The sequence below is a fragment of the Sprattus sprattus genome (genome assembly GCF_963457725.1).
Source record: "Sprattus sprattus genome assembly, chromosome: 10".
NCBI lineage: Eukaryota > Metazoa > Chordata > Actinopteri > Clupeiformes > Clupeidae > Sprattus > Sprattus sprattus.
This window is the reverse complement of record NC_137908.1, coordinates 26,013,527-26,039,922: the sequence shown is the minus strand read 5'-3', so window position 1 is coordinate 26,039,922 and position 26,396 is coordinate 26,013,527. Positions and strand designations below refer to the sequence as shown.

The 26,396-nt window shown below is 44.5% G+C and overlaps 1 protein-coding gene across 2 annotated transcripts in view; it reads left to right on the top strand.

Moving 5' to 3' along the window:
• LOC308371501 (low-density lipoprotein receptor-related protein 1-like) overlaps positions 1–25,384 on the top strand; it is a 74,200-nt gene extending 48,816 nt beyond the window's left edge. For both annotated transcript variants that reach the window (XM_080846432.1, XM_080846431.1), the window contains 36 exons: positions 230–370; positions 878–1,065; positions 1,709–1,892; positions 2,099–2,184; positions 2,419–2,538; positions 3,240–3,427; positions 3,598–3,803; positions 5,421–5,609; positions 5,866–6,014; positions 6,683–6,776; positions 7,055–7,171; positions 7,506–7,625; positions 8,011–8,133; positions 8,525–8,650; positions 8,855–8,971; positions 9,855–9,961; positions 10,610–10,742; positions 11,414–11,536; positions 12,037–12,159; positions 12,577–12,714; positions 12,832–12,957; positions 13,297–13,416; positions 13,686–13,975; positions 15,059–15,237; positions 15,792–15,898; positions 16,256–16,375; positions 17,905–18,081; positions 18,465–18,605; positions 19,006–19,179; positions 19,935–20,096; positions 20,357–20,540; positions 20,780–20,881; positions 21,015–21,085; positions 21,530–21,623; positions 22,985–23,129; positions 23,495–25,384. In XM_080846432.1, the coding sequence (XP_080702558.1) occupies positions 230–370; positions 878–1,065; positions 1,709–1,892; positions 2,099–2,184; positions 2,419–2,538; positions 3,240–3,427; positions 3,598–3,803; positions 5,421–5,609; positions 5,866–6,014; positions 6,683–6,776; positions 7,055–7,171; positions 7,506–7,625; positions 8,011–8,133; positions 8,525–8,650; positions 8,855–8,971; positions 9,855–9,961; positions 10,610–10,742; positions 11,414–11,536; positions 12,037–12,159; positions 12,577–12,714; positions 12,832–12,957; positions 13,297–13,416; positions 13,686–13,975; positions 15,059–15,237; positions 15,792–15,898; positions 16,256–16,375; positions 17,905–18,081; positions 18,465–18,605; positions 19,006–19,179; positions 19,935–20,096; positions 20,357–20,540; positions 20,780–20,881; positions 21,015–21,085; positions 21,530–21,623; positions 22,985–23,129; positions 23,495–23,635 (5,105 nt within the window). In that variant the 3' untranslated portion in view covers positions 23,636–25,384. The remainder of the gene's footprint in view (positions 1–229; positions 371–877; positions 1,066–1,708; positions 1,893–2,098; positions 2,185–2,418; positions 2,539–3,239; positions 3,428–3,597; positions 3,804–5,420; positions 5,610–5,865; positions 6,015–6,682; positions 6,777–7,054; positions 7,172–7,505; positions 7,626–8,010; positions 8,134–8,524; positions 8,651–8,854; positions 8,972–9,854; positions 9,962–10,609; positions 10,743–11,413; positions 11,537–12,036; positions 12,160–12,576; positions 12,715–12,831; positions 12,958–13,296; positions 13,417–13,685; positions 13,976–15,058; positions 15,238–15,791; positions 15,899–16,255; positions 16,376–17,904; positions 18,082–18,464; positions 18,606–19,005; positions 19,180–19,934; positions 20,097–20,356; positions 20,541–20,779; positions 20,882–21,014; positions 21,086–21,529; positions 21,624–22,984; positions 23,130–23,494) is intronic.
• Positions 25,385–26,396: the final 1,012 nt, after the last annotated feature.

Genomic DNA, 26,396 nt, shown 5'->3' with positions numbered 1-26,396 from the left:
AGCTCCAAGGCTGCTCCCTGAAAAGGTTGACAATCACTTGCGGGAAAATAGTTATGTTTCATTACTAAGGTCTAACTTTTTACTCACACACACACACACACACACACACACACTCTGACTCTCACTAACACACACACACACAGTGGTATGCACACACTCTCACACACACACACACACACATACACACCATCATACACACACCTCACTTCTTCTGTCTGCCTTCCCCCAGAGTACCCCACCTGCAAGCCCAACGAGTTCCGCTGTGCCAACGGCCGCTGCCTCATCCAGGCGTCATGGGAGTGCGATGGGGAGTACGACTGCCACGACCAGTCGGACGAAGCGCCCAAGAACTCCCGCTGCAACGGTCCAGGTCAGACCGTCTCGCTGCAAACCCACCCCTCACCCAAGCCCTCCTTCTCTTCCTCCTCTTTCTCCTCCTCTTCCTGCTCCAATTCAGTCACTGCTCTCGTGGATTATATTACTGGCTAGAATGCGATGCTGTCCATTTATCTCTTCAGTCATTATCTCCTGCTGTCTCTCTCCTGAGTTCTCTTCAGCGCAGACATATCTGATTCACTTATCTTCTCCATCAGTCACAGCATGATGCTGGAAGACAGCTCAAGTTCTTAAGATTTAAGATGTCCCCTCTTCTCTTTCTTCTCATAGATTAGAGTTTCTTTCACCATGAAAGATGGCATCCAGAACAGATCAGGGCTTGGTTCACTGAAAAGTCAGTTGTGATCAGCTGCTAAGTGCAGTGCCTCTCCTCTCGTCTGATCCCAAACCCACTGTTCCTTCTTCGTGCTCATTTCCCCCCACCACACATTGTTCACATTATCTTGGTTTAATAATGCTTCCTTCTCTCATGTTAAAACAGAGAAAAAGTGCAACGACACGGCCTACATGTGCGGCAATGGAAACTGCATCAACGAGACGCTGCTCTGCAACCATAACGACGACTGTGGCGATGGTTCCGACGAGCTTAACTGCTTCGTCAACGAGTGCATCAACAGCAAGCTGAGTGGCTGCTCCCAGCTCTGTGAGGACTTGAAGATCGGCTTCAAGGTAAGGCTGCTGCACTGGGCCAAAAGTCAATCAATCAATTTGTTTGCTCATCTGTCTGCACGTAACATGTGAATTGGTACCTTGACTCCATTGGCTCCCTTTCCTCATCTGAAAACGGTCAAATGTAATGTTGTGACATCAGTGCCTCCCATTCTGCTCTCTCGCTTTAAAGGAATGGAATGTTGTTTAAAGTATATCAAAGGGGGACTGATAACTAGCGGTGAGTGAGGTTGTTCACGGATATCCCCACTCTTGGATAGCGTCTTGTTCAATCAGAAATCAATACATTGTTCAACCAGATCTAACTCTTGTACAAACATGTAAACATAGTTTGTCAAAAGACAGAGTAAAGACAGTCTGTCAAAAGATTAGAGGCCACTGTGCAGAAGCTACTCTTCTGAACATGTGAGCATTGATGTTGCATCCTAAGTCTAGACTGAAAAGGCACACTTGAGAACAAGGGAACCATGGCAGTTGAAGTTAAAGTGGTTAAAAGTGGTTAAGGATACACTAAGAACCCAACCAAATGTGTTGGCTTAAGGCCTGATAGTGCCGGAGTCTTCTGTAGTTTTCATCACACTGTTAGCTGGTTTTCTATAGAGCATGCACAACCTTACCCTGAGTTTCCCATGGGCCCTTGCAGTGCAGGTGTCACCCTGGCTTCCGGCTGAAGGATGATGGGAGGACGTGTGTGGACATTGACGAGTGTACGACCAGCTACCCCTGTACTCAGCACTGCATTAACACACACGGCAGCTTCCACTGTTTGTGTGTGGAGGGCTTCGAGCTCAGGCCTGAAGAACCAACCATCTGCAAGTCCACTTCAGGTGAGTGTGCATGAGCGCCTGTGTGTGTTTGTTTGTGTGTGACAGAGAGAAAGAGAGAAGTGCATGCAGATCCATGTCAGATGTGTATATGATTTCTATAAATAGATTGTTGTTGGTGAGTGGTTGTGACGGTGATGGTGACTATGACAATGACTCCGATAACGACTATGATGATGACGGTGACGATGACTGTTTTGATCTTACAGAGATTGAGCCTTTCCTCATCTTTGCCAACCGATACTACCTGAGGAAGCTCAACCTGGATGGAAACAACTACACACTGATCAGACAGGTGTGTGTGTGTGTGTGTCTGTGTGTGTGTGTGTGTGTGTGTGTGTGTGTGTGTGTGTGTGTGTGTGTGTGTGTGTGTGTGTGTGTGTGTGTGTGTGTGTGTGTGTGTGTGTGTGTGTGTGTGTGTGTGTTTGTGGATGTGCAAAGGATGTCTCAACGTTTGCAAATACTACCCAGAGTTGGACTAGAATCTGATTATTTTTCCTAACTGTGTGTGTGTGTTTGTACTAATCAGGGCTTGAACAACGCAGTGGCTCTGGACTTTGACTACAGAGAGCAGATGATCTACTGGACAGATGTGACCACACAGGGCAGCATGATCAGACGCATGCACATCAATGGCAGTGACGTGCAGGTGACCACATAACCACCGCCTCACATCAACCTCTCTCCAACTCTCACTTTGCCTTATTCAAACTAACAGAACCACCGCCTCACATCAACCTCTCTCCAACTCTCACTTTGCCTTATTCAAACTAACAGAACCACCGCCTCACATCAACCTCTCTCCAACTCTCACTTTGCCTTATTCAAACTAACAGAACCACCGCCTCACATCAACCTCTCTCCAACTCTCACTTTGCCTTATTCAAACTAACAGAACCACCGCCTCACATCAACCTCTCTCCAACTCTCACTTTGCCTTATTCAAACTAACAGAACCACCGCCTCACATCAACCTCTCTCCAACTCTCACTTTGCCTTATTCAAACTAACAGAACCACCGCCTCACATCAACCTCTCTCCAACTCTCACTTTGCTTTATTCAAACGAACTGCAATCTCATTTCAACTTCATATCAACCTTCCCGCTGCATTCTATGAACACTGGGTATCCAGAAGAGCACTTTTAATCATTAGGCTGCAATATTAAAATTAATTTCAGGAAAGTTTTTGGAAATACAGATATTGAAGAACTGAGAAGTTCTTCATTTTAATCTTTTTCTTTTGTACTCTATGCAGCTGAATTGTTTTGAGTTCTTGATAAATGATCTGTCCATCCATTGCTAACTGTTTTTTATCTTTTTTTTTTGCATTGTGGTTGGTCTACTGACAGGTCCTTCACCGGACATCTCTTAGCAACCCTGATGGGCTGGCTGTTGATTGGGTGGGAGGAAACCTCTATTGGTGTGATAAGGGGCGGGACACCATTGAGGTGTCCAAGCTGAACGGAGCGTACCGCACGATTCTGGTCAACTCGGGTCTAAGAGAGCCTCGTGCTGTTGCCGTGGACGTCCGCAATGGGTAAACAACAGCATCATAATGACTCAAAGACAACACATTACTTGGATACAACTGGAGTTCTGCAGTGAAAGCTCAAGGCCTTTTATTCACCTTGTTTTGCAGCTTTTCAAGGCTCAATAGTGCCTGAACTCTATAGTCTGAGCGTTCATGGTGCTTTTTGTCCCTCTCAGGTACCTGTACTGGTCCGACTGGGGTGACAACCCCCACATTGGGCGGATCGGGATGGACGGCAGCAACCGTAGCGTGATCGTACAGGACCGCATCACCTGGCCCAACGGCCTCACGCTCGACTTCATCAACGACCGCATCTACTGGGCCGACGCCCGCGAAGACTACATCGAGTTTGCCAGCCTGGACGGCACCAACAGGCACACAGGTTAGTACATGCATGCACACACACACAAACATACACACGCACATGCACAAACATACACTCGCACACACACATACACACACGCACACACATATACATATACACCAACCCACACATACACTGACAGATTCACACGCACACCCACATATCTACCTATATCTAAATCTAAACAGTGATTTGACTGATTATTGTTGTCCCACACTCAGCTGCAATGTATTTGCATGTATTCATTTAGGAAACACCTTTATTTGATTTAACTTGTATTAGTTATTTACAATACAGTATAGTTACAAACACTTTTAAGAGACACAGATCTTCCAGAGGGATGAAAAACCATGTTGTGTAAGTGAAAAAATATTACCAGGCATGTACAGCAGACCCACTACAGACCACTGAGAACAGACAAATATTACAGAGAGTGATAGGCGAGATTAAAGAGGTTTGTCTTAAGTGCACGTTTAAAGGTTTCCACTGTTTAGGTATTCTGGCAGAGTTTTCCAAAGGCTGGGAGCATAGATACTAAAAGCTGCTTCTCCATGTCTCTTTGTCCTGGCTTTTGGAACTGTTTAGAGTTCAGTGCTAGACGGCCTCAGGGATTTAGTGGGTGTGCACCTTGAGAGCATGTCTGATATATATTCAGGTGCATGACTATGGAGTGATTTAAAGACTAGTGTAATCTATTCTGAAACTAACAGGTAACCAGTGCAGTGATTGTAAGACTGGTGTGATGTGCGCTCTCCGTCTTGTTTTAGTGAGGACTCGTGCTGCTGCATTCTGTATTATTTGTAATTGACTAATGGATTTTTTTCAGTAGACCAGACAAAAACGAGATACAGTAGTCTAGCCTTCTCATGATAAAAGTGTGCATCAGTTTTCAGTATCAGCCTGTTTCTTAAGTGATGAAAATATCCCTAAATTATGTTCGTATATGGGTTTCAAAATTTAGATCTGAGTCAAATATGACATCTAGATTTTTGGCCTGGTTCTTGGTGCTAAATGCTAGTGTTAAATACCCGGATAGTTTCTCTCTTTCAGCTTTTTCACAAATGACAAATACCTCTGTTTTATCTTGGTTGAGCTGGAGAAAGTTTTGTACCATGCATACATTTATATCAGAAATGCAAATTACCAAGCAATCAATAGAGCTGTAGTTGTTGGGTGTTACAGGAATATAGAGCTTGGTCTCATCTGCATAGCTATGATCATTGATGTTGCGCCTCCTAATGACACTACCAAGGGGAAAAGTAAGAGCCCTAAAATGGATCCTTGAGGGACCCCACAGGTCATACAAATGTTTATTGAGCTTTGGTCTCCAAGGGCGACAAAGTATTGCCGGCCAGTTGGTGGGGGAAGGTGATGGGGCAGGTGTACTTATAGCTGCCCCACCAGCCCATGACCGTGATGTCATTTCCACTTTGCAACCAGTTGAGGAACCTATTATTCACTTTATTTACGTTATTTACATTTACGTTACGTTTATGTGTTTTTGTGTTCACTAAGGTGTGTATCGTGTGTTTGTGTGGGTGTGTGTGTGGGTGTGTGTGTGTGTATGTGTGTGTGTGTGTGTGTGTCTGTGTGTCTGTGTGTGTGTGTGTGTGTGTGTGTGTGTGTGTGTTGTAGTTCTGAATCAGGACATCCCCCACATCTTTGCCATGAGTCTGTTTGAAGAGTATATCTACTGGACCGACTGGGAAACCAAATCCATCAACAGAGCGCACAAGACCCAGGGCACCAACAAGACCATGCTGATTAGCACTCTACACCGGCCTATGGACATCCACATCTTTCACCCTTACAGACAACCAGAGGGTGAGAAACACACACATACACACATGCACACACACACTCTCTACACCGGCCTATGGACATCCATATCTTTCAACCTTACAGACAACCAGCGGGTGAGAAACAGACATACACATACACATATGCACACGCAAACACATTCTCTGTTGGTCTATCGACATCTATATATCCTCCCTTTATAGACCACCAGACAGTGACACACACACACACACTTACACACACACACATCTAACCGCTCCCTATGTTTTCATCCCTGTAGTGAAGAACCACCCATGCCAGGAGGACAATGGCGGCTGCAGTAACCTGTGTCTGCTGTCTCCGGGTGGCACCCATAAGTGCGCCTGCCCCACCAACTTCTACCTTGCCGCCGATGGACGCCAGTGCATGTCCAACTGCACCGCCAGCCAGGTGAGTCAACATGACACACAACTCACACCACCACACCACGCACACCTGAACACGCACAGAAAACACTCCACAACAGACACAACACCTTGTATACACCTGAACACACACAGAAAACACTTCACAACAGACGCAACACCATGTTTACACCTGAACACACAGAAAACACTCCACAACAGACACAACACCATGTATACACCTGAACACACAGAAAACACTCCACAACAGACACAACACCATGTATACACCTGAACACAGAGAAAACACTCCACAACAGACACAACACCACGTATACACCTGAACACACAGAAAACACTCCACAACAGACACAACACCATGTATACACCTGAACACATATATAAAACACTCCACGACAGACACAACACCAGAATTGAAGTATCCTATCGATTTACACACTTTCATTTAGTAGGTGGGGTATGACTTGTAAGGCACATGTACATCTCTGGTGACTAGAACAGAATTGTAGACATTTGTAGGGTTTGCCTGATGTTCATGTTGGACTTCTTGCATCTACATGTTTTTGTTATTTCTCCTCTCTGTTTCCTTCTCTCTGCCTCTCTCTCTAGTTTGTGTGTAAGAATAATAAGTGTTATTACTCCTCTCTCTAGTTTGTGTGTAAGAATAATAAGTGTTATTTCTCCTGTCTCTAGTTTGTGTGTAAGAATGATAAGTGCATCCCATTCTGGTGGCGCTGTGACACAGAGGACGACTGCGGCGACAACTCAGACGAGCCAACTGACTGCCGTAAGTCATGCACACTGTGTGTGTGTGTGTGTGTGTGTGTGTGTGTGTGTGTGTGTGTGTGTGTGTGTGTGTGTGTGTGTGTGTGTGTATTTGTGTGTGTGTGTTCAAAATTGTGTGGCTGCATTTACTTTGTAGCTGGGTTCATGTGTAAGGTGCATTTGTGCTCTTTCCGTTACTCACAAAATGTCTCCTTAACATATTTACTCATGTGTGTGTGTGTGTGTGTGTCTCTGGGTATGGGCATCTGTGTAATGTTTCTATGTGTATTCTCCCTGTAGCCCAGTTTAAGTGCCGGCCAGGCCAGTTCCAGTGTGGCACGGGGATCTGCACCAACCCTGCCTACATCTGTGACGGAGATAACGACTGCCAGGACAACTCAGACGAGGCCAACTGCGGTATAACCTTTCTCTATCTCTCGCTCTCTCTCTCTCTCTCTGTCTCTCTCTCTAACTCTTTTTCTCTCTCTCTCTCTTGCTCTCTCTCTTTCCTCTCACTCTCTGTCTCTCTCTCGGGCACAATCTCTCACTCTTCCTCTCTCTGTTTGTAGTAATACTTTGTACAGTTTTGCTTAATCTGTAGTTCTACTTAAAAAACGCCCCATGGTATTGCAGATCACTAAATGCCACTGTAATCATGTCCTTTTGGTCTAATTGTCTCATACTCTCATGTTTGTGTGTGCGTGTGTGTGTGTGTGTGTGTGTGTGTGTGTGTGTGTGTGTTTGTCTCCAGACATCCATGTGTGTCTGCCCAGCCAGTTCAAGTGCACACACCCTAGCCGCTGCATCCCCGGAATCTTCCGCTGCAACGGACAGAACAACTGTGGACAGGGAGAGGACGAGAAGGACTGCCGTGAGTAACACTCTCTCCACACACACACACACACACACACACACACACACACATTCTCTCTCTCACTCACACTCACACACACACACACACACACACACACACACACACACAGTTTCCCCAGTTCCACCCTGTGCCTCTCACAGCCTAGTCAATACATAAATTGAAACACTTGAAACAGCAAGCTACAGAGACGTCCATCCCTATCCATGATTGTCAAGGAGCCCATCTTATTGTCTGGGTAGCATTTTAAAGTGAATGCAATGCGGATAAGATAAAAAAAGCGGATTGTAAGTTTAAAGAAGAGCTGTGCAATCTTTTTAAGAACAGCATTTTAATGAACACCCTCTTTCTCTCTCTCTCTCTCTCATCCCTCTTTTCCCCACAGCGGAAGTCACTTGTGCTCCTAACCAGTTCCAATGCACCATCTCCAAGCGTTGTATCCCACGTGTGTGGGTGTGTGACCGTGACACAGACTGTGTGGATGGCTCAGATGAGCCGGCTAACTGCAGTAAGGCTCTCCCACTCCACGGGTGCAGACATGAGCACACCATAGATATGTCCTATTTCATCCTCCATCAGGGAGAATTAGTGTCAGATGGTGTGCCATCCTATGAGACTGAAAGAGATGAAAGAGCTCTTATCAACTCTGTTTGGCAACTTTGATATGCATTTGAATCATGAGAGATGATTTTGGTGAATATTCTGTCGAAATTCTGCAGTTTTGTTTAGATATGTGTGTGTATGCTCCTCTCACCATGACTGTGTGTGTGTGTGTGTGTGTGTGTGTGTGTGTGTGTGTGTGTGTGTGTGTGTGTGTGTGTGTGTGTGTGTGTGTGTGTGTGTGTGTGTGTGTGTGTGTGTGTGTGTGTGTGTGTGTGTGTGTCTTTATCACCCTGCAGCTCAGATGACGTGTGGTGTGGATGAGTTCCGTTGTAAGGAGTCGGGCCGATGCATCCCGGCACGCTGGAAATGCGACGGAGAGGACGACTGTGGAGACGCATCAGACGAACCCAAAGAGGAGTGCGGTAAGGGAGGGACGGAAGAACAAAAAGTATCACAGAAAAAATGGCAAACGGTTTCAGTGGTATTCTAGAATTCTGCAGCAAGCTACGACTGACAGAAACGTCATGCTGAATGCTCCTAGTTGTACAAATAAAAGATATGACCTATCCTAAGACCTATGTGTGTGTGTGTGTGTGTGTGTGTGTGTGTGTGTGTGTGTGACCCAGATGAAAGGACGTGCGAGCCATATCAGTTCCGCTGCAAGAACAACCGCTGTGTGCCCGGCCGCTGGCAGTGTGACTATGACAACGACTGCGGGGACAACTCTGACGAAGACAACTGTGGTAGGTCACCCACATGTTCACACCAGATACGATCACTTCAAAATGTAGGCTTCAAAATGTCACCTTTCCTGACTAAAGTACATTTCTGTAATGCATAGGTATGGGTGTTAGTACACAACTACCTTTAGCTGAGATCAATGGTGAAAAGCTCTAGTTTCTCCAGACGAATATTTATTTATTTATTTATTTTTTTCTTTCATTGATGTGCCTATATGTTTGAACTGTGTTAAATAAATGTGTAACATAAACAAAATCATTCACCTTTCACCTTCCTTGAGAGGAGAGATCATATTGCCATACAGTGTGTGTGTGTGTGTGTGTGTGTGTGTGTGTGTGTGTGTGTGTGTGTATGGAGAAGTCAGCACAGACATCTTGTCTTTCTCACGCCATAGACACGCGCTCTCTCTCTCTCTTGTCCGTGTTTGTCTTCTCTATCTGCACTCGTTTTTCTCATTGCCTGTTCACTGACACGCGTTTCACACCCATCTTGTTCTTCTCATTTCACACTCCGTCCACGCGGGTCCAGGCGAGAAACAGGTAGGTGGATGTCTCCATTTGTTCAGCAAAAACAAAAAAGTCTGCTACACCCAGTCCCTCTATCCCTCTCTCGAAGTGTTTCCACAGCAACCATGTGTTCCGTGCTCCCTGGTCCACCATTATGTGTACCCCCATGCCCCCCTGATGGCCTGATGCCCCCCCTCTCCACACCCCAAAACTGCATCCTTAGGAACCCTCTGACAGGAAGTGTATCTCACCAACACCCAAAGGTGCTTAGGGGCTAAGTCTACCTAACTAATCGTCACCAAAACCCCTCTCTCTCTTTGTCTCTCTCTCTCTCTTTTTCTCTTTGTCTCTCTCCATCTGTATATTCTGTCATCTCTAGTTCCTCGGAAGTGCTCTGAGAGTGAGTTTTCCTGCACCAACGGGCGCTGCATTGCTGGGCGCTGGAAGTGCGATGGCGACCATGACTGTGCTGATGGATCAGATGAGGTAAACACACACACAAACACAGACAAAGAGACAGACACACACACACACACACACACACACACAAACAAACACACACACCTCACAATCCAATCATAGCAGTCATTCTCACTTGTCTGAAGTGATTCCTTCAAACAGGACCGCTCACATTGCTGTTGCTCGCTCTCTCCTCTCTCTCTCAAACACACAAACACATGAACATGTGCATGCACAAATAACACACACACACATATTTCTATTACCCTGAGATTCAAGAGATGTGAAATAAGGCAGAGAGTATGAGATGTGTGTGTGTGAGAGAGAGAGAGAGAGAGAGAGAGAGAGAGATAGAGGGAGAAAGATCCTGCTGTACTTCAGTTGTTGTTTTTATTCAATGAATCCTTAGATTTTGCTTAATGCAGTCTGCAGCACTAAATGATTGTAAGCAATGCCTACCAACCAGCAATGACCGTGTCCACCTGTGCTGTCACACGTCTTAGAAGGTGTGACTGCTGGGCTGTGGAAGTGTGCGTTGCAAACCGGATTTCCTTCAAAATGTCCCTGTTTTATGACTGGGAGGGAGGACAGTGTATCATCTGTGTGTGTGTGTGTGTGTGTGTGTGTGTGTGTGTGTGTGCGGGTGCGTGTGCGTGTGCGTGTGTGTGTGTACAGGATGGCTGTGAAGTGAAGTGTGATAGCGACCAGTTCAAGTGTAAGAACAGCCACTGCATTCCTATCCGCTGGAGGTGCGACGCAGACCCAGACTGCATGGATGGCAGCGATGAGGAGAAGTGCGACAGTGGAGGTGAAAATGTGAACACACACAATCACACACACGCACACACACACACAATCGCACACACACACACACACACACACACATACACACACAAACACACACACACACACACACACACACACACACAATCACACACACACACAAACAAACAAACAAAACAAAAATCACACACAAACAAACAAACAAACAAACACACACACACACAGAAAGACAGAAACACCCACAGATATACTCATACACACATTATACAGAAATATTCAGAAAATATATATAAATAGAATATATATATATATATATATATGCAAAATCCTATTGATCTGAACATGTGTATCACTCTGAAAGACTGCATTTATCTCTAAGCAAACCAAGTCAAGCATCAGCCATGAAACTTTTTAATTTCAACATTAAAACCATTAATGATAATAGGTAATATTGAACATGAACCATGTTTTGAATATGCAGTTATTACATTTATGTTATTATAGTTAATTGTGGTTTATTGAAGTTTGTGTTAATGTATTATGTAGTGTTGTACAGAATGTAATGTATTGTGTGTGTGTGTGTGTGTGTGTGTGTGTGTGTGTGTGTGTGTGTGTGTGTGTGTGTGTGTGTGTGTGTGTGTGTGTGTGTGTGTGTGTGTGTGTGTGTGTGTGTGTGTGTGTGCGCGTGTGCCACAGTGGGTCGACACTGCCCCCTGGATGAGTTCCAGTGTAATAACACGCTGTGTAAGCCCCTGGGCTGGCACTGTGATGGAGAGGACGACTGTGGAGACAACTCAGACGAGAATCCACAGGAGTGCAGTCAGTCTCTTTTCTTCTCTCTCTCTCCCGCTCTCTCTTTTTTTTTCTCTTTCTCTCTTTCTCTCTTTCCCTTCCTATAGGACCTCTCCTCCTCTCTCTTATGTCTGTAATTATTTCACTCTCTCCTGTTCCTCCTTGATTGTCATCTGTTACTTTCTCCCAGACTTTTCCCCCCTCATTTCTATAGTCTATAGATCTTTTCCCTCTGTCTCTTGTGAATAGAAAATATATATATATATATGCAAAATCCTATTGATCTGAACATTTGTATCACACTTAAAAAATTTCTCTCACCTTACAGTCACCCGTCGTCTTCTCTATTCTCACACATCTCACATCCCACAACACCTCCTCCCTGCTGTAATGGTCCTCTACAACAGCTCTCTTTCACACACACACACACACACACACACACACACACACACACACATAATATAATATATTATATATGTACACTCTTTCTCTTTTTTTCTTATTTCTCCTCTTTTTCCCTCTCTCAGGGAGGTTCCAGTGTCCTCCAACCAGACAGTTCCGTTGCCATAACGACCGTGTGTGCCTGCCTGTGGCTAAGCAGTGCGACGGAGTGGACAACTGCGGGGACAACAGCGACGAGATCAACTGCCGTAAGTGTCTGCCCCAACCCTGAATACAAAGGCATGCTGGGAAAGAGTGTTCGTTATGAATTCATTGTCGTACCTGCTACTCAGACTATGCCAGAACATGTCACAAATGTGTAGCATGGGCAGGGGTTATCAGTGTCAAAGTTTCAATCCCTTTCCTCTGCTAAAAGCACTTTGAGTGTGATCCATTAAATCCATCCATTACATATGAACATGGCAGAAGAAAGGTAGATTGATTAATGATCATATAGATGTGTGGAGAAATTAGAATATCGGAATGATATGCACTTCTCCTCTGGTGGTTGTGTGTGTGTGTGTGTGTGTGTGTGTGTGTGTGTGTGTGTGTGTGTGTGTGTGTGTGTGTGTGTGTGTGTGTGTGTGTGTGTGTGTGTGTGTGTTTGTGTGTGTACCGGTGTCCAGAGCCTCCTCCTCCTCCGGTGTGTGAGAAGGATGACTTCAGGTGCAGTAATGGCCGCTGTATTAGCCTGACCCTCGTCTGCAACTCCTTCAACGACTGTGAGGATTACGGCTCAGACGAGACCAAATGTGACAAGAAAGGTGTGTTTTTCTGTATTCTAGTGTGTGTGTGTGTGTGTGTGTATGTGTGTGTGTGTGTGTGTGTGTGTGTGTGTGTGTGCTTAATAATAACTGAACTCTTTCTGTCGCCCCACACAGACATGTCCTCTAAGTGTGGTCACGAGTGCAGTGGCAGCGATGAGACCCACTGTGTGGTCAACGGCACTGAGTCCTTCTGCTCCTGCAAACCAGGCTTCCGCAGGATAGGACACTACTCCTGCGAAGGTACCGCACACACACACACACACACACACACACACACTACTTCACTTCTTAACATCACTATTCACACCCACATTGTCAGTTCTGTTAGTTCATGTGACACATACTCGTACATAGTCAGACATACACACACACTATGTGATATCCAGACACCCAAACTTCGTAAAACTCCCTGCCTCCTGCATACCTAACTTCTGTAGCCCGAAAAACACACACATACAGAGACATAGACACCCCCCCCCCACACACACACACTCACACACACACACACACTCTCTTTTGTAAGTTGTGTTTAGTTTGTTTATCAGTCTGATGTTCCCTCTCTCCTGTCCTGCTCTGCAGATCAAAATGAGTGCAGCCAGTTTGGTATCTGCTCCCACATCTGCAACAACACCAAGGGCTCCTTCAAGTGCAGTTGCAACAAACACTTCACGCGCGTCAATGACACCTGCAAAGCTGACAGTAAGTCATCCAGCATGTCAAATAAAAAAATGAAAAATAAAAAATAAGTAATTTTGAACTGTGCCTTGGCATAGTAATTACACTTTTTTTAAAGGAATCTCAGTACTTTTCAGTCGTTGTTGAGTGCCTCCAAAATGATTTGATCAATGTTTATTTCGTACACTTTGCCTTGTGTGTCCACGTTATTTCTGACATCATCAACTCAACAACTCTCTTGTCCCTGTCGTTTCGGTAACTGTCTCGTCTCCCCTCCACACTCACCTGAGCAGCCATCTCGGGCGTGGGGAAAGTCCTTTACATCGCCGACGACAACGAGATCCGCAGCCTGAATCCGGGCTCACCGCAGCTGGTGTACGGCCAGACGTTCCAGGGCGACGCCTCGGTGCGGATCGACGCCATGGACCTGCACGTCAAGACCAACCGTATCTACTGGACCAACTGGCACACGGGGCGCATCTCCTCCTACGAGCTGCCGCCACCCTCGCCAGCGTCCAGCAGGGCGGCGCCCGCTGCCAGCCGCAGCAAGAGGCAGACTGAGTCCAGGCTAACACACCTGGAGGTGAGAGATCGGGGGTGTTGGGACAGAGAGAGAGAGGCTGATAAAAAAGTCAGAGGGAAGAAGGATCTGTACATGATCTGTGTGTTATATATATATATATTAGTGCTGTCAAACGATTAAAATATTTATTCGCGATTAATCGCATTTTTGTCATAGTTAACTCAAAATGAATCGCGATTAAATTAATCAAAATTAATCGCGATCGCAAATTTGTATCTCTTCTAAATGTCCCTTCAATTATTTTTTTCCATCATTTTTATTTTATTTTAATGCTCTTATCAACATGGAAAAGTGGATTGGCTTGCTTTAAGCAATGTTTTATTTTATTGAAAAACAACATTGCCAAACAGGGCGGTTCAAAATAAAAGTGCACATTTAAGATAAACAAGGATTCAGCCTATAGTGCAGTTAAACCATGGCTTAATATATTTTTTTTTCAAGTTTGCTGTGAACATAGAAGTCAGGCCTCCTATTTCAAAAACAATTACCCGTAACAGGTAAACTTTCTATTCATAAGCTTTTAATCATCCATTTCGCCGTATCGCGCTCATCATTCACTCAAACGTGACGTTAGCCTACTAGACAGTTTGGGAGGGCAAAAAGAACGTTAATCTTAAAAAAAAAAAAAAAAACTTTTTTTTTTACAACGCGTTAATCGCGCGATAAAAAAATTAACGGCGTTAAAATGGGTTTGCATTAACGCCGTTAATAACGCGTTAAACTGACAGCACTAATATATATATATATATATATATATATATATATATATATATATATATATAAGTGTGTGAGTGTTAGACAAAGAAAAAGACATCTCTGAAGATGAAGACTTGTGAGAGGAAAAGAAAGAGAAAATCACTTTGAGTGTGTGTATGTGTGTGTCTCCGTGTGTGCGTGTGTGTGCGAGTGAGAGAGAGAGTGAAAGAGAGAGAGAGAGAGAGAGAGAGAAAGTGTGTGTGTGTGTGTGTGTGTGTGTGTGTGTGTGTGTGTGTGTGTGTGTGTGTGAGAGAGAGAGAGAGAGAGAGAGAGAGAGAGAGCAAGCGTGTGTGTAAATGTGTGTGTGCTCTCTCCCTTCTCTGTCAGATCACTGGGCTGAAGATGCCCAGGGGCCTCGCTGTGGACTGGGTGGCCGGGAACATCTACTGGACCGACTCGGGCCGCGACGTCATCGAGGTGGCCCAGCTGAACGGCCGGCACCGCAAGACCCTCATCTCGGGCATGATTGACGAGCCTTACGCCATCGTGGTGGACCCCCCGAGAGGGTGAGCGAGAGAGGGATAGAGGAATAGGAGTGGAGGAGTGGTAGGATAGAAGGAGTGGGTGTTAAATCATGAGGAGGAGAGGGAGAGAGGGTGATGGAGAGGGAGAGAAGGAGAGAGGGAGAGGGATTTATTGGGTCTGTTGGGTAAGAGGAAAAGAGATTTTGTTAATGAAGGGTGAGTGAGAGAAGAAGTCTATCTCTATACAGATCTCATAAACAAGATCCTCACATCTCATTAAAACCTTGCATGTGAAAAGAGTTGGGCTTAGTTGGGCCATAACCCCTGTGAAACAGAGTGACTTAACAAGACATTAACAAGTGTCTTTCATCACATTCAAAACTGAAAAGTCATTTAAGCATTTGCTTTTAGTTAGGCTATAAAATTGTGAGACACAGTCAGACATAAAGGCAGTAAAGTAATTGTTTATTTAGTAATTGTAAACAATCATGTTGGTATAACAGAGAGTAGTACTGAGCTAACGTTGTGGGGATGTTGTGGAGATGTTTTTGATTGAGCTGAGTTGCTGAGCTTGTCTGTGTCCCTTCCCTCCATAGGAAAATGTACTGGGCTGACCGGGGAAATCACCCCAAGATTGAGACCGCCGCCATGGACGGGACCATGAGGGAGACACTAGTGCACGAGAACCTCCAGTGGCCCACAGGTGAATACCACACACACACAGACACACACACACACACACACACACTCACACACACACACACACACACACACACACACACACACACACACACACACACACACACACACACACACACACACACACACACACACACACACACACACACACACACACACACTCTCACTCACTCACACTGTCTCATCTTATCATTCCTCTGGCTCTGGCTGTCACTCTAACTATTTCATACAGACAGTCACTCTGTTAGTTCAAACTACGCAATCAGATGTCTAGTCTTCCCACTGACTCCCTCTCTCTCTCTATCTCTCTCTCTCTCTCTCTCTCTCTCTCTCTTTCTCTCCCGTGTGCATGCGTGCTCAGGTCTGGCGGTTGACTACTTTAATGGGCGTCTGTACTGGGCGGATGCTAAACTGTCAGTGATTGGCAGTGTGCAACTCAACGGGAGTGACCCCGTCGTCGCCGTCTCCAGCATCAAGAACAGTTGAGTGCCTGTAAAGGGAAGGGTGTCTCTGTGTCTGTGTGTGTGTCTGTGTGTTTGTGTGTGTGTGTCTGTGTGTGTGAAAATGAAACAGTTTGTTGAGCCCAGTTTCATGCAACATTGCAGTAGCTTTTTGTATGAGTGTATTTGCATGTTTTGTCTGAATTGAAACAACTCACTGCCGGTGATGGCAATCTACAATATTAAAACCAGTTAAAGCCAACTCAACTAATGCATTGTATAGGCCTACCTGAGAATAAAAAAATCAGGGCCACTTAGGAACACTACCTGTAATTATATAGCAGTTGTTGCCTAGCATCACAACATGTGACACTTTTCCAGGCTCAGATTGGTCTTCATTTTCATACAATTTTCCCGTAATAACCCCATTGTGGATTATTCCTTACATAATCTACTTTATCTGGTGTTAATCTGGTATGTTTCTCAAACCCCTTATACAAACTTGCTTGAGCCATATATATCATATCTAAGTTGATGTAACAGACCCAATACTTCCCTGTCTCAATTTAAGTATGTTCATAGATGGTGTCATTAGTGTTCTTAAGAGTTTCACCGTTATTTGTTGTGCATCAACCAATTTTGAAATGGTATAATTAGTTCATACAAAAGGCGGCACTATAGATTAGATTAACAAGAAGATTAACAAGATGATTTAATTTCATGACTTTTTACAAACAATATTAATGCTGTTTTGGGGGACTGAAGCATAGTTTTACCTATGTTCACAACATTTCCCACACATTTGCAATACATGAGGCCTGCTGGGGGCGCCAGAGAGAGAGAGAGACAAAATTAGCTGACTTTGTAAACACCTATTTGGTTTACTTCTAGACATGTAATTCTAATACTGTGCCAAATCGTACTTAAATATTGAGGTGAATTGTAAGATAAATTGAGTCCCAGGCCATTGTGACCTAAAGGTAATAGGTGTCATTTTTTCTTAGGACAATAGGGAGGCTAAGCTTTGATAGCCAGTTGTCATTTTCACAGATGAGGCAGCAGCACACCGCCCACATGTACCAGGACATGCACTTAAAGTAGCTGTTACAGTAACTGGAGCCAGAATCAGCGCAAGTATCTAGATGAACAATTGAGCTGCAAAAGACTTCTACACGTTTTTCTTCAGGTCTTTAAACTAAAGCTTTCAGCTTTGGTCAGACCAGTATAGAAGAATCATTCCATCCAGTGATGCTGTGTGGTCAGACCAGTATAGAAGAATCATTCCATTCAGTGATGCTGTGTGGTCAGACCAGTATAGAAGAATCATTCCATCCAGTGATGCTGTGTGGTCAGACCAGTATAGAAGAATCATTCCATCCAGTGATGCTGTGTGGTCAGACCAGTATAGAAGAATCATTCCATCCAGTGATGCTGTGTGGTCAGACCAGTATAGAAGAATCATTCCATCCAGTGATGCTGTGTGGTGCACAGCATGAGTGTATAGTGTTGTTGCCATTCTCCACCTTCAGTCCTCACTGTGTCCCCCTTGGCCTCCATCTCTAACTTGCAGTGCTCCACCATCCGTTCAGCATTGATGTGTTTGAGGACTACATCTACGGCGTGACCTACATTAATAACATCGTCTTCCGCGTCAACAAGTTTGGCAAAGGCACCGCAGAGAACCTGACAACCAGCATGAACCACGCCACAGACATCACGCTGTACCATCGCTACAAGCAGCCTGAGAGTGAGAGCACGCACACACACACACACACGCACACGCTCGCACCTAACACAGATATGTACAGATATTCACAGCTATATACATTTATATCTGACCAAATCACAATGGCAAACCCTTTATACAGCACAGTACCATTGAAAGGAGAATGAGAATAATTGTTTACACAGTTCACGCAAACACACACACACACAAACACACACGACTTCTAGCCTCTAGCATGAAACATGACAGAAATCGTGCTATTGCAAATTTAAATGTATTGATCAATTTAGAGAAAAAAAATCCATAGCCTCATTTTCATGTTCTCTATCTCTCTCTCACCCTCTCTTCTCCTCTCCTCTCCTCTCTCACCCTCTCCTCTCTCATCCCTGTCTCTCCTCTCTCAGTGGCAAACCCGTGTGACAGGAAGAAGTGTGAGTGGCTGTGTCTGCTGAGTCCCAGTGGTCCTGTGTGTACCTGCCCCAACGGACGAGTGCTGCACAACTCCACCTGTGTTGAGATGCCCACACCGACACTATCTCCTGTTGGTGAGTGTGTACACACACACACACACACACACACACACACACACACACACACACACACACACACACACACACACACACACACACACACACACCACACACACCTGTGGTGAGATGCCCACACCAACACTATCTCCTGTTGGTGAGTGTATATGGAGATGCCCACCCCATGCCCATGGAGATGGACACACACGCTTAAGCACACATTCTTATCCAGGCACACTCACATCCATACACAATTAAAGACAGTGTTCATTGTTAACAGCATTATATTAGAAATACAGAAATACTGAATCGAATATAGAAAAATCCTACTGTCTCTGTCTCTGTCTCTCTCTCTCTCTCGCTCTCTCTCTCTCTCTCTCTCTCTCTCTCTCTCTCTCTTTCTCTCTCTCCCTCTCAGCTCCTCCCAGTGGGCCGTGTAATGTGCAGTGCCTGAATGGGGGAAGCTGCTTCCTTAATGCCCGCAAACAGCCCAAGTGCCGCTGCCAGCCCAACTATGGGGGAGAACGCTGTGAGATCGACCAGTGCAGAGACTACTGCCAGAACGGTGGCACCTGCAGCGCCTCACCTACAGGTACACACACATACACATACACCTGCACTACCTCACCTACAGGTACACACACATACACCTGCACTACCTCACCTACAGGTACACACACATACACATACACCTGCACTACCTCACCTACAGGTACACACACATACACCTGCACTACCTCACCTACAGGTACACACACATACACCTGCACTACCTCACCTACAGGTACACACACATACACCTGCACTACCTCACCTACGCGTACACACACACATACACCTGCAGCGCCTCACCTACAGGTACACACACACACACATACACCTGCACTACCTCACCTACGCGTACACACATACAACTGCAGCGCCTCACCTACAGGTACACACACACACACATACACCTGCACTACCTCACCTACACGTACACACACATACACCTGCACTACCTCACCTACAGGTACACACACACAAACCTGCACTACCTTACCTACACGTACACACACATACACCAGCACTACCTCACCCATAGGTACACACACATACACCTGCCTTACCTTCAGGTACACACACACATACACCTGCAGCGCCTCACCTACAGGTACACACACATACACCTGCACCGCCTTACCTAAAGGTACGCACACTCACCTACGAGTACACACACATACACCTGCACTTCCTTACCTACAGGTCCACATTTACATTTACATTTAGTCATTTGGCAGACACTTTTACCCAAAGTGATGTATAAAGGAGACTTTGTCCTACCCTCTCCGTCGTCCTCTCTCTCAGGTTCCCCCACCTGCCGATGTCTCACGGGTTTCACTGGGCCCAACTGCAACCTGCGCACCTGTCAGGACTACTGCCAGAACGGAGGCAACTGTACTGTCAACCGCGGCAACCAACCCGTGTGCCGCTGCCCCAGCGACGTCCTGGGAGACCAGTGCCAGTACCGTGAGTATCACAGCACTCTTGGCTGCTGCTGGGAGATTTGCCCTTTTAATTGGTATTTAAGTATTTACAGTATACATTGATATTGATGGAATTATCACAAGGGTAATTTTCCCTTTGTTTGAAGGGTGCATAACTGTTCGAGTGAATCTAGTGTCAGTGGCTAGTTATACAAATCAATTAACAGCAATAGACAATGGATGAAGAACCCATCAGTATCCCATCTCAGACACTAAAACTTCTCTTACTGTGTGTGTGCGCAGGTCACTGCGATGGCTTCTGTGATCACGAGGGTGTGTGTCTGGAGTCACGGGACGGCTCTCGGCACTGCCGCTGCCCTCCACGCTACCTGGGGAACACCTGCGAGGTGGACAAATGCCACTACTGCCGTGACGGGAAGTGCATCCCCACTAACTCCCACCAGCCTCAAGGAGATGTCACGTGCAGGTGTGCACACGCTCATTTAATCTCCCTCTTCTTCACAAACACACAAACACACACACACGCACACACACACTTATCTGTGATATCATGTGCTTTGGATAAAATTATTTGCTAAATTCATAAATGTGTGTTTGTGTTTGTGTGTGTGTGTGTGTGTGTGTGTGTGTGTGTGTGTGTGTGTGTGTGTGGTGTGTGTGTGTGCGTGTGTTTTTGCGTGTGCGCGTGCGTGTATATGTTTGCAGTTGTACCAATGGACGGATTCAGCCCAGCTGCTATACTTGTGAAGAATACTGCGCCAATGGCCAATGCACCTTTAACCCACACTCACAGCTGCCGGAGTGCAAGTAAGCAGCACATATCAGCTGACACACACACACACACACACACAAGTCCTACAAATGCAATGCTTGTGGAATATATAATAAATAAATGTGTTTATACACACAGTACCAATGCACCCATTTTGTGTTTTTGCAGGTGTCCATCTGGTTGGGATGGCCATCGCTGTGAGAACCCCGCTCCTAATGTCAATGCTGAGGCTGGTGGCCGTAAGTCCCCTGATTTTCTCTCTTTCTCTCTCCCTCTCTCTTCACTCACTCTCTCTCACTTTCTCTCACTCTTTCTCTCTCTCTCTATCACACTCACTCTCTGTCTCTTGCACTCACTCTCTCACTCACTCAAACACATACGCACACACACCCTTTCATGGGTATGTCTCTGTAACCCTGTCAAAAAAACAACTGTAATTTTATTGTTTTGCTTAGTTGGTTCATGGCAAGAGCACTATGTCAGCTGTTTATGTTAATGCTTAATTTTATCTGTGTTTGTGTCTGTCTGTCTGTCTGTCTCTCTCGCTCTCTCTCTCGCTCTCTCTCTCTCTCTCTCTCTCTCTCTGTCTTTCTGTGTGTGTGTGTGTGTGTGTGTGTGTGTGTGTGTGTGTGTGTGTGTGTGTGTGTGTGTGTGTGTGTGTGTGTGTGTGTGTGTGTATCCAGGCACAGCCTCCATAGTGATTCCAGTGATATTGTTGTTGCTGCTGTTGCTGGTGGCGGCCGGAGCAGCATTCTGGTACAGGAAGAGAATGAGTGGGTGAGTACAGACCCCCCCACCCTTGCTGGAAAGTTGCAATATTAAAATACATCAAAACAAAACAAACAAATAAAACAAAAACTAAAATGATTGGTTCACTTACTGGAGATCAAAATATAAAAATAAAAGTAAATATTAATACAGAGGGAGCTCCAAAAATGCTGTGCAGGCATTACAGTGTCATTACATCTTCAGCAGAGCCCAGCTAAGAAAGGCAGCTTTGCTGTGACCTTGACTGCTTCTTACTCTTACTGTGGAACCCAGATACTCCTCTGATACTGTATGGCTCAAGCTTTTCTTCCCTTTGTCACATTCTCTTTGACTGGTTTTCTAATATTCACTCTGTTTTCTCATCATCCCTTGCTCTCTCTCTCTTCTCGCTCTCTCTCTGCTGTTCTTAACTGCATCTCCTTTACCCCTCAGGTCTAGCAGGCCAACCAAATCCTGTTCCAGACAAGCGCGGTAACTGTTGCTAGGGTTAAGCCCCCCTCCCCCCTCCTCTCTCACTCCATCCATCCCCTCCCTGTGGTGTCGTTCTACATTCGCTGTGTTGATTGTTTCAACTTTAAAGAGAACCTTTCTGTTCTTCTGAACATGCTCTCCATTCCCCTGACCCCTCTTTCCAGACGTACTAGCAGAGTGAAGTGATCTATTGAGAATTTGACTGAAATAGATCAGACTCCATTCAAACTATAGCTTGTATTCTTATGTTGTTGTGGTTGCTGTTGTGTAAGTCGTAGTAGGTCGTGTGCTACTGTGAAAGCATTCTTCCAAGCTCTTCCACTTGGAAAGTGCTTCGTGTTTCAGAACCTGGTGTTCATCAACCTGTAAAGTCTACCAAGCGGCCTGTAGTGTTAGAATGGCTCCAACTCAAATTGCTAAACAGTCCAGCAGGTGACCATTCATTAATTAAACACTTCATATGTTAACTGTCATCCACAATAAGACTAAAGTTATACCACCTCAGGACAGGAACTACAAACTGACATGAAAATCGCTAATTTGACATTAAACACATTTCATTCATGTATGACATCCAAATAAGTAGAAGACTTTAATATGGAAAAGTATTTATGTATTTCAAGTATGTAGACCTTTCATAGGCCTCTTGGTTTTTTTTTGTTTTTGTGGACACTGGGTTTGCCTTGGTGCCTGTGACATGTGGCTTCAGTTGCAGGCTTAATTTTGGTGACCATGAGCTTTGGTGGCGCCCCCTTGTGTTGTGGCTGTGTCCCTGTGGCTGTGCATTGCTTTGGTACTAGTGACAGTGCCAGTGCGACCAGTCTTCAGGAGGTGGACAGTTTGTGTTTGTGTATGTGGATGGGGTCGTGACCGTTGCACTTTCACCTCTGTGTCTGCAGGGCTAAAGGCTTCCAGCACCAGAGGATGACCAATGGAGCCATGAACGTTGAGATCGGGAACCCAGCGTACAAGATCTACGAGGGAGAACCTGACGATGATGTCGGAGAGCTGCTGGACTCTGACTTCACACTAGACCCAGACAAGGTGATTCTCTCTCTTTGTTTCTCTCACTCTCACTCTCTCTCTCACACACACACACACACACACACACACACACACACACACACAAATGCATACTGTCCAAACCATAGTACATCAGGCAGATAATAACGTCTTCAATGTCATAGGTTCACTAAATTGAACATGTTTTGGGTATTTTCAGATAACATTTCAGCCATTGCCTACAGCTGTTAATACCCAAAAGAAAGCCTCCTTTGAAGTTACCGGCATGTTTTCCCCTTAACTAATGGCCTGCATTGCAGTGACTACCCAGACCAGCCCCTCAGAAAATGTCATCTTACAGCAAATGTGGATTTTGTGTGACCCCTCTGCTGTCTGTCTCTCTCCAGCCCACTAACTTCACCAACCCTGTGTACGCCACTCTATACATGGGAGCGCACAACAGCAGAAACTCGCTGGCCAGCACAGACGAGAAGAAGGAGCTTCTCTCGCGGGGGGACGAGGAGCCCCTGGTGGACCCACTGACATAGACTGTCCATTGGACCAGGCCATACCATTTAGAGAACCACCCCCCTATTGCCTTTTAAAGAAAGAAGAAAGTTCAAAAGGAAAAATCAACGGAAAGAAATTGTGAACACTGTATAAAATGTACAAAATGAAGGACTACTTTTGTATGTGATTGCAGTATTATATTTTGTTCTTTTACAATTCTTCTGCCTGAAACGAACAAGGAAGAAAAAAACATTTTCTACGAGATTTAATTTCCTTTATTTTGGTCCCCTACCCTACACCTTAATAGCCACTACCTCTGTGCAAAATGGAACAGGACAATTTGAAAAAAATTAAATCGGAATAATTTTAATTTTTTATTTTTGTATGAAGTGTATAGAGAAAAGACAATACACTGTTCCATTTCAATAGTGCCAACTCTGTTTTCTGTGCCGAGTTATTGGATGAGGACGCGCTCCGCCTTTAGCTCGCAGTCAAGGCCGATGTTGTCTTGAAAACAGTCTTTAATCTTCCACTTGTCGCTAGGGCCAACCGTGGTGAGTTCGTGTACAGCACATAATAAATGTCAGGCCCTGATGCGGGACTAAATAGTTCCCTTTTAATTTCACAGAAATATATGTTCAAAAATGATTGTGTTCTCCTTGCACAGACTTTTTTTCCCCGGTGTAAGCTATATGCCGTAAAGCAGATATAAGCAGGAAAATATAAACATTTATTTTATCATAGCTTGAATGTCCTAGAGGCTTACAGTGACATGATCGTAATGTAGTCAGAAGTTGTGTTGAAGCATATGGGATGATGAGTGAATGGGAGAAGGAACGTGTGTGTATGTGGAACGTCGAGAGAGTGAACTGCGATGCAGTGAAAAGATGCCCCGTCTGTGTCCAGCTGAAGCCTGCCCATACAAGTAGCTTCGGCGGAAGGGACAACACAACACGGAGGCGAGGTTACTGGATGTGTGCTCAGTTATGCGTGTTAGCGCAACTTCAGGAGGAGGACGGCAACAGAGGGGTGACCATTGAAGGAGACGGTTTTGTTGTTCTGTTTTATTTCTCAAGTCCAATGTGTGTCCGTGCTGCGTCCGGCTCTGTTTTGGTTTCTCTGTAAAGTCTGGTGATAAGATCTGCGTGTCCCACTTAAACATGAGCTGTTAAATGTCTCTTATTACAGTAACAGATTTATTTGGTCTCTGCTTCAGCAGTATTTTGTCTATGACTGGTCAGAGTAAACTGCACATTTTCCATCACGTAGATGGTAGCTATTCTTTTCTTGTCTGTCGTTCTTCGCCTAAAAGAGCTAATGCTGCCGCTATTCACTCATTTCTGATTCCTGCTTTAGCTCAGCTGCTGGGCTGAGATGCTGCTTCTGTTGAAAGGTGATCAGCCATATTTTAATGCATGTTCAATACAAACAAACAAATAAGCAAACATACTGTAAGTAGAATAACAAATCTTTTTAACCTACTTGTCCACAGTCAAGCAAGGATGTTTCTTCAGTTCAGCTCTGGCTTCTGTTTTTATTTTGTTATCAATTGAGAAAAAATGAGTACAATCATGTTACTTCAAATACGTGCAAAATTGTACATGCATTTTCTTTGAGGTTTTGATTAGATTTTGTTCAGTTTTAATGAAAAGTACACATACAGTAGCTTTTATAGTACAGAATGCATGGAGGCTCAAACTTTCTTCTGGAAAGAGAATAATGTTTTAATTTTTTGCTGGAGTACTTTACAAACTAAAATAACAGATATTGTTATAAATAAAACTAAAAACCCCCAGAATCTCAGTGTGTTTTCATTTATGCTAGACGGAAGTAAGTAGAACAGACACATTTCTGACATCACGTAATGTATTAAACTATTGATTAGCCTAACCTATACTTGTACTTCAGTGAGTAGCACATTTCACTGATGATGGTGAATGCTTATGCTGTGACCATGTATACACTTTCTTGAGAAACACTGTATTGTTATCTTAATGGACAAAAAAAAAACTTGCAAAACTGTACCCCTCTTCATATCTCTCGCACATGAGGTTAATACTTAATTTGGAATAAACTTTATTATGGAATGTTTACTATATTTTAGGAAGATTAAGACACTTATAGTTTGGATGTATACACCTATGGTGATGCCAGTGCTTTAAACAAAAATGACAAGGAAACTGAAGTCAGAATGCATAACTAAAATTCCCAACTCAAGACTAAATATTACACATTTTTACTTTGTTCTAAGATTACACAGTTAGTTTAAAACTGTCTAAACTATGTTAAAAGCTCTTAATATTCCCACACTATTTATAAGAGTATTGCATACAACACAGTAAGTCCTTCCAAGTTAATTGATTACGTTTTATTAAGTTATCTTAACAGAAAATAGAAATCAAGTATTTTTAAGCTTTTTCAGTTTTTTGTAAGCCAAAGAGCATTTGTCGGAGCAGGTAAAGGCTTCATCAGTCAATGCCCTTTGCGTTGTTCTCACCCCCTCTTTAGGTGATCATCATCCAGATAGCCAAAACTGGAAAAGAAACAAATATTGCATCGTGGCCAAAGTATTCCATATGTTGAAGTATTACAGATCTCCTATGTACAAAACCTCCAATTTAACAGACAAAATAACTGCATTAACTACAGAAAAAAAAAACACTGGACAAGAGCATCTTTTCTTACCTGATGAAGGGCTTATTATAATCTTTGCTGAAAATGGAGCGTCCAAAATATATAGATCGCAGACCTCAATCCCCTTCAATTTTTTGTTGAAGAATGTCTGCAGGGCCTTTTTTA